Below are 13,808 nucleotides of genomic sequence, written 5' to 3'. Positions count from 1 at the left end.
CTTTGTCTCATTTATTATACTAGTAATGGGATCTTTAGGATAGGCAGTGGTCTCTCATATCATAGTATCACTCTTTTCTTTGCCAAGAAGGGAAAGGTACCTTTGAACAAGGATCCAAATGTCAGATGATGTTTAAAAAAAAAAAAAAAGTTAGCGACAGGTGATTGTAGGGTTGTATTTTGTACATTTCAAGGGAAAGGGAATCATGCCCTGTTTCCCAAAGGTGCATGTTTCTGCTGTATGTTGCTAAGCTATTTATCAACATTTTTCTTTGCTTAGAGTTGGTTACTTGTATTAGCATTCATGCTTTCTGATCCCATTGAACGTAACATTTAAAAAGTCATTATAAAGTATAGTCCATCAGACATAAGTTTGGCAATACCCAGTAACCAGGCAGGCAGAAATGTTATTCATTTCATAACATAATATTAAATACCTTGTTTCTTTTATAAAAATAATGGATGGGCACTAATTTAATATCTGTGAAGAAGTTGCTGTGACGTTGTTGTGTTTTCCCATTTTTCTTTAGGCAGTTCCTGTGGTGATCCCTGTGATAAAACAGAAAAGACAACTGATACTTATGGGCCCAAGGTAAATACTCCACTATTGTACGTATTATCATTAACCGTGGAAAAGGATCTACTTTATACACATTTTTAAAATAAATAAATAAATTAAACAATCCGTTAATGAAAGTATGCAAACCTACTATCGTCAGTTGATGTGAATAAGAAGTGATCATAATAAATATGCAAGGTGGGGTTTTTTTAATTGATCTTCTCTTCTTTGGGACTGGGTTATCGAAAGACAAATGGTCTTATGAGAAGGATGCAAGGCTATGATCCAGAAAACTCCATTCTGTTCACAGTATCTGCAGATGCTTGCATGTCACATTTACTAGATGGTTTTCTTTCTTTTTTCCCCCTTTGTTTTTTCTGACAAATGGTGTGTTGTGGGACCAAAAGTATTGAAGCCTGCATATGTTTTATAGATGTTATAATAATGTTGAATACTACTATGTGTTCTCCTGTAGTAGTTGCTTCTTCAACACCATGTGGGTTTTTTTCTTAGTTGCTTTAAAATTTTTGTATTTGTTCTTTTCATGTGGAACTTCTAACACACCTGAAAGCTGCCCACCCCTCACCCAGCTATCTCAGATGAGAATACAATATGAATAGGGTTTTTTGTTTGTTGTTAAGTAGAGAGATGAACTTTTTAAGGGTTGCTTGCTGCTTCAACAAACTGCCAGACTCCTTAAGAGTTAATTTGTACTGTTCTTTGCTTTCTTAGATAAATGGCAATGGCATCCTAGGACCTTCTCAGGCAAATACAGAAGACAATTTCCATCACACAAAAAGGCTAATGAATCTCTCAGGATCTGGAGATGCAACTTCCCTTAGCTTCACCAATCAGATGTCAGATTTTTCTAAACACAGTGACAAATCAGGTAAGAGGAGGTGAGATGGGGGACAGCATTATTCAGTCATTAGTGTATTTGTACAAGAGAATCAAGATATTGTTGAATAGGCTGAAATAAGTCAATGTTAGGCTGGCAGTCAATTTTAGAAGATCAACTCCAAGTTATATGCTCTGCTTTAGAGGAATTAGTTGATGTTGGAAGTAGATTTTTGGAAATTGGATTCTGTTGGTGGATAACACCTAGAAATAATGCCATGGTGTCTGCCCCTTTAAGTCCCCCCTCCCCAAACATCCTATATTGGGAAAACTTATAATTTTATACTATTTCTCATTAGAAACAGAGGTTCCAGATGATGAGTATTATGATGAGGATGATCACAATGAAGTTGTCCAGTATCTACTGGATGTTGTAGATGAGGAAGCCCAGAACCTCTTAAATCGTAATAATGCAACTTCAGAGGCTCAGTGTCTTCTACATCTTAAGAAGGCCGCATCAGAAGATCACCTGCCAGGTAACATGAGCCATTGAAAAAGCATATCAACAGCAAAATACTTCTTGAAACAAGATGTCAAGTAAGCAATTGATTTTGCAAGGGGGAGAGGTGACATTGAATTGATGTGTGAACTGAAAGTTTCCCAAGTAGAACACAGACAAATGATTGCTGATTCCAGTGAACTTCAGATGCAATTTAATAAGTCAAGTTCTGGTTTGATAAATCTGGATTTTGTTTAAGTAATCTGGGAAAATTAATCCCATTCTGGAATTGTCTCTTGAGTGGAATTCATGTTGTTTAGGTACCTGGTTCTGCAGCTACAGTCATGTTCAAATGCTGAAGCTTTTCAACATTTCATTGGTTGCAGATTGCACAACTTGGAAGTGTCTTGAGATCTCTCAAAACCAAACAATTTGCCAATCTGCTTTGTCAGTTTTAGGAAAAAATATGTTTTTTCAGTACCTGCTTCTGTCTGTACACCTTTCTTTTCCTTCATTCCGTCTCCTCAGCCCCGGTAGTTATTAACTGAAATTTAACCTCGAGTAGGATAGTTCCTTTGTGGTGTCACACTATGTATGTAAGCTCCAAAAGTTCAAGCAAGATCCTTGCTACTCCTGCAGAGGTTCCTTCTAGAACTCAAGATATACCTTCCAAAATTATAATTATTTCAGCTCTTTTTCTGCTCTTCAAGTTCATTGGGTTATTGTTATTGGTCATTACATTAGAAATCAGGGAACACTGAGGTTCTGGCTGTGCCAGTCTCTCAGCTGTGGAATATCATTGGAGCTCCACTACTTCCAATTTCTTGTAGCTAGGATCTAGCCTTTGCAACAGAAGATGAATTGAATCCATAAGATAAGGCATCAGGGAAGTACTGTAGCAGACAGATACAAGTCAGGTTTTACCCGGCACATCTTAATTACATCTTGTTAATAGAAAGAACAAGTAGAATCCTGGTTTAGACATACTGCTGGTCTAAATGTAACTGAATTGCAGAAGCACTATTGACATGGGAATCCTGATAACTTACTAGCACTAGCCTGTCCATCCATTATGCTGTGGCACAGATATTCTGTTAGCTTTGCAAACAACCTCACATGTAATGACAGCTGTTCCAGTTAAAAAAGAAAGAGACCTAAGGTCTGATTATCCTATACAGTAAGACCTCTTTTCCAACACAGTGGTAGCAAAGAGACTTAAAAGATGTTTCTTGTTTATTCTGGCACCTTTATTCCCTGTGTAGTGCCAGACAGGTGTAACAGGATTCACATCTGTGAGAAGTTGACTCCTAGGCATCTTTTGGTGTGTTTATGCTGTATCTTGTGATTTTCCTGTTCCAGTAGAGATGAATGGAAAGCTGACAGAAGATAAGTCTGAAGACACAGACTGTGATGGGTCATCTTTACCTGAAGATTTTTCAGAGGTGGGATGGCAAGAAGTTGGCAGACATTTATCTGCTGATTTTGCTTTCTCAGATGCTCTTTCAATTTATTATTTTCTTTATTGGCATAGAACTTGTGGAAATAACTTTACATGTCTTTTAAATGACAACATCCTTGTCGGTAGTAGCTGTAAATGGTGTACAAACATTTACTTTTTAAATAGTGTATAATTATTCTACCGTAAATTAATTATATAAGAGAACAAAGCATAGAGTTATTTTACATTGTTTCTCATATAAAGCCCAACAGCTTTTTTTCAAAAAGGACAACAATAAACTACCTTGTTAGTGTGTTATTTCAGGCATTTAATTTAAAAGATTTCCTTGATTCCTGCTCAAAAAAGGGAAGTAGTCATAATGAATGCTGTGTAAACTTTACTGTCCAAAATGTAAATTTGAGATTTCTTTTTCCCCTCCTTTTTGCTAGGATATGTTCATTAACTTGAATAATTTCTATATCTGGTTTACCCTACATTATTGCGTGTCCTGTTTTACATCAGTCACTAGATGCCCAGGTTTTGTCTCGTATTTCAAATCAGCAAAACTCTGTCTACCCAGCACATCGTGACTGTTGCAGCTTTCAGTCCAGTTAGTAGACCTGAGAGTCAAATCAGGAACCTGGCTCTGCGTTAGTGTGCTCTAGGAGATCCACAAGAAAAATTCTCTGAGTATGGCAGTGGAAACTTGCAAGCTGGCCTAATATAATAAGTATAAATGGTTTTGTAGAGTTTTTCTTGAAAGGAGTATCGAAATGCCGCCTTCTCTGCTGAGTCTTCATTGTCTGTTGAGGAAGGCGTATATAGGAGTATCTGTCATTTAGAGGTAAAGCTCTGTTCTGTTCTATATAGGAATGGTGGCTTGACAAGAGGCAGAAGTTTTCACTCTCCAACTTAACTCATAAAGGGTTTTTAAGTATTAGAAACAAAAAAGTCAACTGGAGAAAATTCAGATGGCTCTACTGCTGCTCTGAGTCAGGAATGATTTTAAGATAGCTTTTTTGGCCTTGTTACAGTAGAGCCTCTTTCCAAGTGCTCAGTGTTCTCGTCCTCTGTTATTCTGGGTTAATGAGATGTCTAAAAGAGGAAAGTCTTTCATTATGTGCTGCTTTGAACTTAGTACCCTTCAGAAATAGTCCATGTAATTGTTAATCGTTTAAAATTTACAGTGGGTGAGTGTTACAACTATGTCCTTTCATGTGTTTTTAAATATTTCTTCCACTAGCCAACACATGTAAATGGTTGTGAAGACTATTGTGAAGTAAAAGCTATGCCAGAAAGGTAAGATTTCTTTTCTAGTGTTGCTTGAAAGCAATCCTGTGACGTCTGAAACTCTGAAGAGGGATATGTTATAATGAGAGAAAAAAAAAAAAAAAACAAACAAAAAAACCACCCCCAAACCAAACCAAACCCAATAAAATGTCTGTGCAATGTCTTGTTGAATTGCTCTCTCTGTATTCTTGTTATTTACAAGGTAATAATTTGCCCGAATACTAGTCAGCTTTATGTGTTTTACTATGCCCTAGTTTTATTTATTCCTTTTATATGCAGTTATAACAAGTAACTGGGCTGTGTTCAAATGGCTCCAAATAACTTAATTTGCATTGTACTAACAATTTTGTACTTGTGTGTGAAGAAAACATTCAAACAATGCTGTCTTCAGTTTGAATCTTTACAAGCTTCATTAATGTTACTTCTTCAGGTTTTAGAGCATGGAAACTAAGCCATGTAGTTCTACTGGTCCATCTGTTCCCATTTGGGTGCTTGGAGCTTTTTTTTTGCCTTGCATGAAAAACTAAGGGTATGCCTGGCCAAGTTACTAGCTGTCCCTTTGAGCCACCTTGAATTTTGGAAGTTCCCAAGATCATTTTCTTTGTGAAATAATTTTAGACCTTAGTCTAAGTGAAGCTTCAGTCAAAGTGTATATAGTTCTTTTTATGTTTTGATTAAGTTTCTGGGAAGTTTTGGGTTGAGACTTGGCACAAGCAGCGACATTATGACCTAAAATACTTAATACATTAATCACCATCTTCAGCAAAGCTAGTAAACTTGCAACTGAAAATAGATATTCTAGTATATAGGTAGTGAATTATGTTAATGGTACAAATCTGCTATTGGATGTTATTTTACTGCTTAGCCTTTGAAAAGTAATTGCAGTTATAGTTATTACTAGATTCATGCCTTCCTGGCTCTTTTTCCACTGTTACCTTTTTCAAATCCCTGCTGAGATTTAAAAAAGGAAAAAAATGGTGGGTTTTTGAGATTGGTATGGATCCAGTCCAGAAATACTTGTAGCTATAAATTACTTTCTGGTGATTTTTTATTAGACTGCAAATGTGTTGGTTATTTCTAGGTGTTCTTTCTTACTTCAATTCCTTGTTCTCTTACAGATCTCCTCCACAACCTCCCTTGAGCCAAGCAGATGAAGATGAAGTCACGTGGGGAAGTGATGAACTGCCGATTGAATCAGTCAGCCAGGAACATGTAAATAAAGGCAAGAACTTCAGTAAATAATCAGTGGAAAACTGAGGATCACATTAAATAGACAAAATGTCAGAAATTAATTTTAAAATGTCCTGGATATGTTTTGAGGGTGTAGTGACAGGTATAATGGGAAATCTAACAGCTCAGAAACCCACTGGAAAGGATCTTTACAGCTTTGTGTAATAAATTTGTCAGAGTTAATAGGAGCAAGTATTGGCAACGTTGTGCTTGTAGTTGTAGTAGAGTTGAAACCAGCTGAGATGCTTTTTTACATAGTATCTGTCTGGCAAAAGCTGTAAACAATATAAATGTTTGACCATGATCAGATCAATATATTATGTGCTTCACATACTGGTTACTCCATGCTCAAATTGGGCAATTTTTTTTTCTTTATCTTGACTCTAATTCTTCCACTGCTGCTCAACATGGCAGAGTGGAACACTACTCAATTTGATGTGTTTGGCAAAATCTAGTCTTTACTTTTTAAGAATAGCATTAGAAATGTCAGTTCCTGAAATTAATATACAGCAGCCTTTTGTCTGCATTCATTAAAAGAAAAAAGGATAATCCATGTAAACCTTTAGACTAAGTCAGTAGATTTAGGACACTTTTAATTGCCATACCAGAGAGACTCTTGGTTTATTAATTTTGTTGTGCTTCAGAGAAGCACTGAAGGCCTGATAGAAAGCAAGCTTTATTGGAAAAAAAGATGTGTTTAACACAGCTTACAATTACCACTTGAAAGACACGTTGAGTATAAGTGCTAAAAATGAAGTCACAGGCTGTGATGTTTAAGTGGAGAGTTCTGAATTCATCCCTGTGTGCATTCGTCAATTTTGTAGGTTATTGTGTGAAGAACTTACGTTTAAAATGTATTTGAAGTTTGTTTTCAGTGTATTTATTGGAAGTTCAGGAAAATGCTCCTTTTGGTTCCTGGATTTATCAAAGCTGATTTTGTGTCTTACTGGTTTTGTTAACTTGTTTTTGCCTATCAAACTGAGAGGAAGTCTGTGTATTCTCTCTGGTGTATGGAGGCATTCTAGAGACAACAGGTAGTACAGTGGTGAACAGCAAGAAGGAAATCCAACATTACACTGCAGTTTACATTTCCCTAGGTTTAGCTATTTATTTATTTTTATATCAATCAGTCTTGTTCTTCTGGTAGATTTCCCTTTAGTGACAAATGAAGAGATCTCTGCACTCCCTACTGTGAATGTGCTCCCTGGAGGCAAGTACTCAGGAGCCAAATTGAAGTCAGTGATCAGGATGGTGCGTGGATTGCTGGAACAGGGAGTCCCTTCTAAAGAGATTGAAGTGAGTATTTGTCCTTTAAAGTCCTTTTTTTCTAGTATGAAACAGTTAGAAATAGAATGGCTGGTTCATCACTGCCTGAAATACCATAGCTCTTTAATTTGCAGCTCTGAAGGGATGAAAAGACTTCTTTTACCAAAGACTTCTCTCCCTTCCCCCCACTAGCTGCTGAGAGATACGAACTGGGAATTCAATTCAAAAGTGTGTTTACATCATTCTTGATTCTGGTAAATTACCAAGTGAATATGACCTTAGCATGCATAGACAAGGTAAATAAAGATTTGAAATCTAGCTGCAGAATGTGAAAACAGCCTTTCCAAAATCTTAAGTCAACCATGTTGCATGATCTCTTTTTTGAAAGAATGAGATAAAATATTTACTGGATAATAGGGGTTTTTATTATTATTATTTTGTTTAATTTTCTTAGCTTTGTGAAATCAGATTCCTTCCTGTGACTGAATTATTTTGCATATTAGCATTAGGATATTTTTTTTTTTTAATGCTTCTGTTTGTTGAAGACTTGGTTACATAACTGCTCTTAACACTACTTACAATTCAGGGCTTTCTAATGTATGTTTCTTTACAGAACCTTCAGGAGTTAAAACCTTTGGATCAGTGTTTGATTGGACAAGCAAAGGAGAACAGGAGAAAGAACAGATACAAAAACATACTTCCTTGTAAGTCCTAGCTAATCTGAAGTTCACTGTTGATATTTTGTCACCACCTGTATGGTCAGATGAGTGGGATGGTTTGATTCTCAATCCTAATTCTGCTACTGAGTAGGGAAAAAAATAAATCTGCCACTCATTTTCTACACATTTAAAGCAAGCATTTATAAAGCAGTTTAAGATCAGTGAACAATAGACTTCTCTAGTAGGTTGGGATGGATGTTCACAGATTCTATAGTTGTTTTGGCAGATCCTGTCTTAAATGAGATATACATATAGAGCCAGACAAGGTTTTTTCACTTTCCCATGAAAAATTGGAAAAACAGACACGTATACTATTGTCAGTAAATTTCCTGCAACAAAATTCTGTTTGTTAGGTGGGATATGTGTGGAGCAGAAGTAAGAACTGACAAAAGTTAGTTCTGAGTGAGAAATACTCAACCTCCGTTTCAGAGATGCTGCGGTTCAAATCGCGTATCCTGCCTGTCTGCTGATTTAGATTTTTCCCCTAGCTGTCTTTTTCTTTATTCAAAGAGAAGTACTGATTAGTATCCAAAAGCAAGTATTGCAGTGATTTTTTTATTTTTTTTTTTAAATAAGATCTGGAAGCATCTGTGGACATAAGTATTATGTGAGTGTGTAAGGCCCAGCATCTCTATTATGTGAAGGTCTAATTATGTGCATGCATAACATTGTGGTATTTTTGTTGTGTGGGTTTGCAGATGATACCACTAGAGTACCTCTTGGGATTGAAGGTGGATACATCAATGCCAGCTTCATTCGCATGCCAGTGGGGAATGAAGAGTTCATTTACATTGCATGTCAAGGACCTCTCCCTACTACTGTAGCAGATTTCTGGCAAATGGTTTGGGAGCAAAACTGTACTGTGATTGCCATGATGACTCAGGAGGTTGAAGGAGAAAAGATAAAATGCCAGCGTTACTGGCCAGATGTACTCAATAAAACCACCATGATCAATGATAGACTACGGCTTACTCTTGTAAGACTCCAGCAGCTGAAAGGCTTTATCATTAGAGTGCTGGAGCTAGAAGAGATTCAGGTAAGTGAATCTAATTCTGCAGGCTGAAATATTTTTTTTTTTCTGAGTGTTGGCATTTTTATCCTCATACTTCTGGCTTGCCTGCTTTCAATCACAATGTCTGCATCAAGAGGTAACCCGGGGCTTCTCTTTGCCCAGTCATCATTACTGGGCAACTCTTCCTCATTGCAGCTTGTGCTACTCTGTGACCTTTATAGGAGAAGGCAGTTGGGCCAGGACATGATTTCATTATGCTAATGAGACTCTACATTTTGGCTCCCTAGGTGCCTTTGGCCACAGAAACATATATAGGGATATGAAATTCACTAATAATTCACTAATAATTCAGTCTGGCTAGTTCATTCCTCTGTGAGATTAGCTCCATCTGCACAGTGAACCTTATACTATTCATTTACTTGCTAATTATTTTCAGTTTAGCTCATTGTTTCTCTGGTTTTAGGGAATTACAGAACACCTTTATTGGGCAAATCCCTCTCTTTGAGGCTGTTTCCTTTGGGAACTTGCCTTTTGTTGTTTTATTCTTCCCATGTGTTACATTTTGTTGTTGTTGTTTTTAAACCTCAGACAGGTGAAGTACGGCACATTTCCCATTTGAACTTCATTGCCTGGCCTGACCATGACACCCCTTCTCAACCAGATGACCTGCTTACGTTTATCTCCTACATGCGGCATGTCCACAAATCAGGACCTATCATAACTCACTGCAGTGCAGGCATTGGACGATCGGGGACCCTTATTTGTATAGACGTTGTTCTAGGGTTAATCAGCAGAGACCTCGATGTGAGTACCCAAGAGAATGGGCTAAGCTGTGCTTTTGACTTGCAGGAAACGTGTTCCATTGGATCTGTTCAATTGTTTACAGAATATGCCATGCTTTTGAGAGTAGCATGCTGGCCATGTCTTAATGTAACATAAATGGGGGTGTAACAGCATTACCTGTGAAATGTTTCTTTGTTGATGATCCCGGGGTGAAGAGCTCTAACATCCACTGGTTCTTGGGTTAGCTCAGGGAATCTTGTTAACACCTCAGCAATCCAACATTGTTAGGTGCCACTTGAGACGTTCTAGGGTATGTTGCAAGGACAACTACCGTAGCAGATTTCTGGGAACAACAGTGTGTTACTGTGATGACTCGGGCAATTGAAGGAAAAGTTAAAACGCCTGCCTTACCTGGCTGTATGTACTTAGTGGAACTATCGTGTTAAATGGCGTTAGAGCTGAGAGTTGTGGCACTTGGTCAGTCAGAGATCCATGAACTGTTGGAGGGCAGCTAGAAGCCAAGCAGAATATCTGCTTTAGGCAACTGAACCAAAACCTCAGTGTACAAACATCTGAGCTGGAGATGAGGGTATGTAAACTAATTTTTCCAGCACAGCCAGGGATGTGCTTTCTAGGGTGATCCACAGGAGGGTGTTAGCTGCCCTATGTTTATGTCTTTTAGTGGCCTGGTGTAGCAAATCTTTTTGTGAATTTGTAGAGAAGATGAGCTATGTCATGTTTAGCTCAGCAGGATTTCTAAGCACCCACTAAATGTCTAGAACTTTATAGACCTGGGGAAATAAAAAGTGTTTTGTTAGGTTGGACCAAGGGGCTCTGTTTTCTGCACACTCAGCTCCCAGTAGGAGTAAGCAAGAGAGCCTGTGCACAGAGAAAGAAGACAAAAGAAGGAGGGTGTCTGATGTAGGAGGGCCACATATATATTGTCCAGAGACAGCACATGCGGGTTATCTACCAGACATGCATAGGCTATAGTGAATTGCAATGTTTAGTGTACCTAGTTGGATTCTTTGGTTTGATGCTGGGGATGTTTCTTTACATGCATGTACGTCTTCTTTGAATGTTTAACTTGCTGTTTGTTTTGGTAGTTTGACATCTCAGACCTGGTGCGCACGATGCGTCTGCAGAGACATGGGATGGTTCAGACAGAGGTGAGTCTGGCTTCCCCAGCTATACACTAAAGGAAGGACACTGGAATTCTAACTCTGATGTGCCAGGAAACTTTCTGTGATGCACACAATGATTGTCTTTGTGCCCTCTAATGCAACGTTTGTGTCGTGAGAATTAAATCAGATGCATACCAGTGAGTAGCAGTACATATTTAACAGTTATAAATGCATGCAATTTTTAACATGCCGTGCTGTTTTGATCTGTGTTTTAAAAAAAAAAAAATAGTTGGGAGTTTTCATCTTCAAAAGCATGTGTTATAGGGGAAATCAGTTGGGGTTTTTGGCTAGAAATTGCATTATAAACTGAAGAGAAAGCCTAATTGCAGCTGCTGTGAATCACTGATACTGCCAGAGATGTCTTGAAATCTCCTTTGGGCAGATAATCAACCAGAAGTTAAATGAATGTTTTAGGAATAATCTAGATCTAGAGCTAAATAACTTAGACATCACAAGGTTTTGTTAAAATCTGCACTTTCTCTTTGAATGTGAAGGAATTGTTGAATCATAGTTTAAAAAAAAAACAACTAAAAATCAACACCACAACACCAAAAAACCTAAAACCAAACCACAAAAATATCATCCTCACCTCACACCCCAAAACACATATTAGCCCCCACACCTGTATCACTGAGATTAAGATAAGAAGTTGCACTGTCATCTGAGTTCTGTATTAACTGGCATTGATGCAAGACCTTGAAATTCACTTGCTGTCTTCATTTCTACTTATGTAAAGTACTTACTCTGCTTGATGTGGTTTTGGTGTGAAAGGGGGATAAATGTCCCATATAAAATTATATCTTTAGTGGCAGGGGAGTGCTTGTATTTGTTTTAAGTTGAAGTTGCATATTTCTCCACTGTGGGTTTTTTGTTTTGTGGGGTTTTTATTTAACTGTAGAAATAGTATGGAAATCAAGTGCTGTGCACCTGTGAAGTGCAGGTGAGAATTAATTGCTTAGGTGGTGCAAGTGTTTTTCACATGTTCTGTGATTTCCTTTCCCTTGCAGGATCAGTACATTTTCTGCTATCAAGTTGTCCTTTATGTCCTGAATCATCTCCAACATGAAGAACAATAGAGAGGCAAATAAAATACTGAAGCAGAAGTGCTCTTAAAATAAGGAAGCAAGGAAGTCTAGAGGCTTTCACATGTTTTCTTTGTTCTGCCAATAGTTTTCCAGTCCCTTTGTTCAGTTGCTGTCAAAAATCTTTTCTATAAAGTCTCTCCATCATTCCAAATAAGGTACATAGTTATAAGGAAAAGGGATAGCTCATACAGTACCACTAATGTCTTCAGCCCCATGGACACATATGTGAGATTTTTTTGTATAACAGTAAATAATATTTAATAAAGCTGCATTTTTTGCAGCTTCCTTAATATGTGATAAAATACTGAAATAAAAATATTTTAATTTAAAAAAAGTAAATAAGAAGAAAAAGTAATCTTACAATAATTCTTTCAGTTCTGCAATTGTTTTGGGGTATTTGTTTCTTGTGGGGTGGGGGAGTGGGAGGGATGAAGCAGTATTTTTATCTTGGCAAACTTTATTACAAAGACATTTTACTAGTCTCTTTTAAAAGCTTGTTTATGGCACAGAATTTTTGCCCTTTTAGTACAGTTACAGCTATTTTATAGAGGGTATCTTGAAATCAGCATTTAAGCTTTAAGAGATGCCTATTAGCATAAGGATAGTAGTGAATGTTTACTGTAAGTATCACAGTTGTTAATGTTTACTTCATAGAGGTCCATGTATATATTTATATACTTTTACAAAAAAAGCTGAATTATCAGGTGTCTAACCTTATAACTGATTAGGCATCTTCACTCTGTAAATAAAAATTACACCTAAAGTACACTGATCAGTGGGTCTGGATATTTTTGTGTCCTTGTGACTGATTTTTCTTGGCCTTACATGGCATCCTTCATTGTGGTTGCTGCTCTTAAGAAATTTGCAACAAAAGGGCTGTGCACGTTTTAAATTTTAATGTGTCCTTCTGTTCTTCAGTGTCTGCTTGAAAAAACCTACAGAACTGTGGGTTATTTTCTGGAGAGTTTCCACACTGTGATGAAAGGAAGAGGATATTTTCCTTCCCTTCTTGTTTTTTAGCATACCTGGGCATTGAGACCCATTTCACATTTTTTGGGGGTGTGTTTGCCCTTGGGTGCTATGGCAGTGATCTGACAACAATGTAAGCTACTCTGCTTAAAGCAAGCAGGTTTGGGGTGGGAGGCAGGATATCGGGTTCTAAGTAACTCAGTGTTTTAGTGATATTGTAAACAGTCAAAACTGTTCTGAAAGGAAATCTTCATTTTATGCTGTATGGGAACCTTGGATGATGAATAACTGCCATCAGCCAGCCCAGGGGACCATTTGAGTGTTTGAGCAGTATTCCTGTCCCAGTAGTCCTTACCAGAATTGAAGCTTGTGACTTGTGCTGTCAAGAAGGGTATAAGAGTACTAATTTGACAGCATTCTGCACTGCAATGGTGGACATAAGTTCAGAGGCCTGTGATTATCCAAGGCTTTCACTCTTCAAAGTAGTAGCCCACAGTGTTCTGGTGTCCCAAAACTGAAACAGTCACTATCTTGCTTGTTTAATGGTATTCTAGCTAGCAATAGCATGTCTTAAAAAAGGAAAAGAGCATTTTTCACTTGTCACAGTAATACTATGATTTTTATTCCTTCCAGCGTAGCCACACAGTTGAAAAATTGTGCCTTTTTCGGAGCAATGTAGTTTGAGGAAGGAAAATTAATTCTGTGTAGATAGAAGCAGAGGCAAATTGACTAGCTGTGTTGACAGTACACCTATATGAAGGAGCTTTAAAGTGAAGACAGAAGATTTTCAGGACTACAGTTGTCAACAGGCAAAGTAAGTCAAAGCAGCTATTTGATATACTGCTGTTACTGTTTTAACATAAATAGTGAGTTCAGAGGATTTGGGTACGTCTGGTTTTTAGCAAAAAAAAATGGTTATGGTAACTAGACAGTATGGT

At 37.5% G+C, this 13,808-nt stretch overlaps 1 protein-coding gene across 6 annotated transcripts in view; it reads left to right on the top strand.

Annotated features, from left to right (window-relative positions):
* Nucleotides 1-12,673, top strand: part of PTPN13 (protein tyrosine phosphatase non-receptor type 13) — a 127,688-nt gene extending 115,015 nt beyond the window's left edge. For 5 of the 6 annotated variants that reach the window (XM_069781297.1, XM_069781323.1, XM_069781315.1 and 2 more), the window contains 12 exons: nt 530-591; nt 1,291-1,447; nt 1,755-1,931; nt 3,254-3,336; nt 4,576-4,631; nt 5,741-5,844; nt 7,000-7,148; nt 7,732-7,822; nt 8,536-8,873; nt 9,438-9,653; nt 10,739-10,801; nt 11,824-12,673. In XM_069781297.1, the coding sequence (XP_069637398.1) occupies nt 530-591; nt 1,291-1,447; nt 1,755-1,931; nt 3,254-3,336; nt 4,576-4,631; nt 5,741-5,844; nt 7,000-7,148; nt 7,732-7,822; nt 8,536-8,873; nt 9,438-9,653; nt 10,739-10,801; nt 11,824-11,892 (1,565 nt within the window). In that variant the 3' untranslated portion in view covers nt 11,893-12,673. The remainder of the gene's footprint in view (nt 1-529; nt 592-1,290; nt 1,448-1,754; nt 1,932-3,253; nt 3,337-4,575; nt 4,632-5,740; nt 5,845-6,999; nt 7,149-7,731; nt 7,823-8,535; nt 8,874-9,437; nt 9,654-10,738; nt 10,802-11,823) is intronic. The other variant, XM_069781306.1, reaches the window with a different exon arrangement.
* Nucleotides 12,674-13,808: the final 1,135 nt, after the last annotated feature.

This window comes from Haliaeetus albicilla, chromosome 1 (assembly GCF_947461875.1).
Source record: "Haliaeetus albicilla chromosome 1, bHalAlb1.1, whole genome shotgun sequence".
NCBI lineage: Eukaryota > Metazoa > Chordata > Aves > Accipitriformes > Accipitridae > Haliaeetus > Haliaeetus albicilla.
This window is presented reverse-complemented; position numbering and strand designations above follow the sequence as displayed.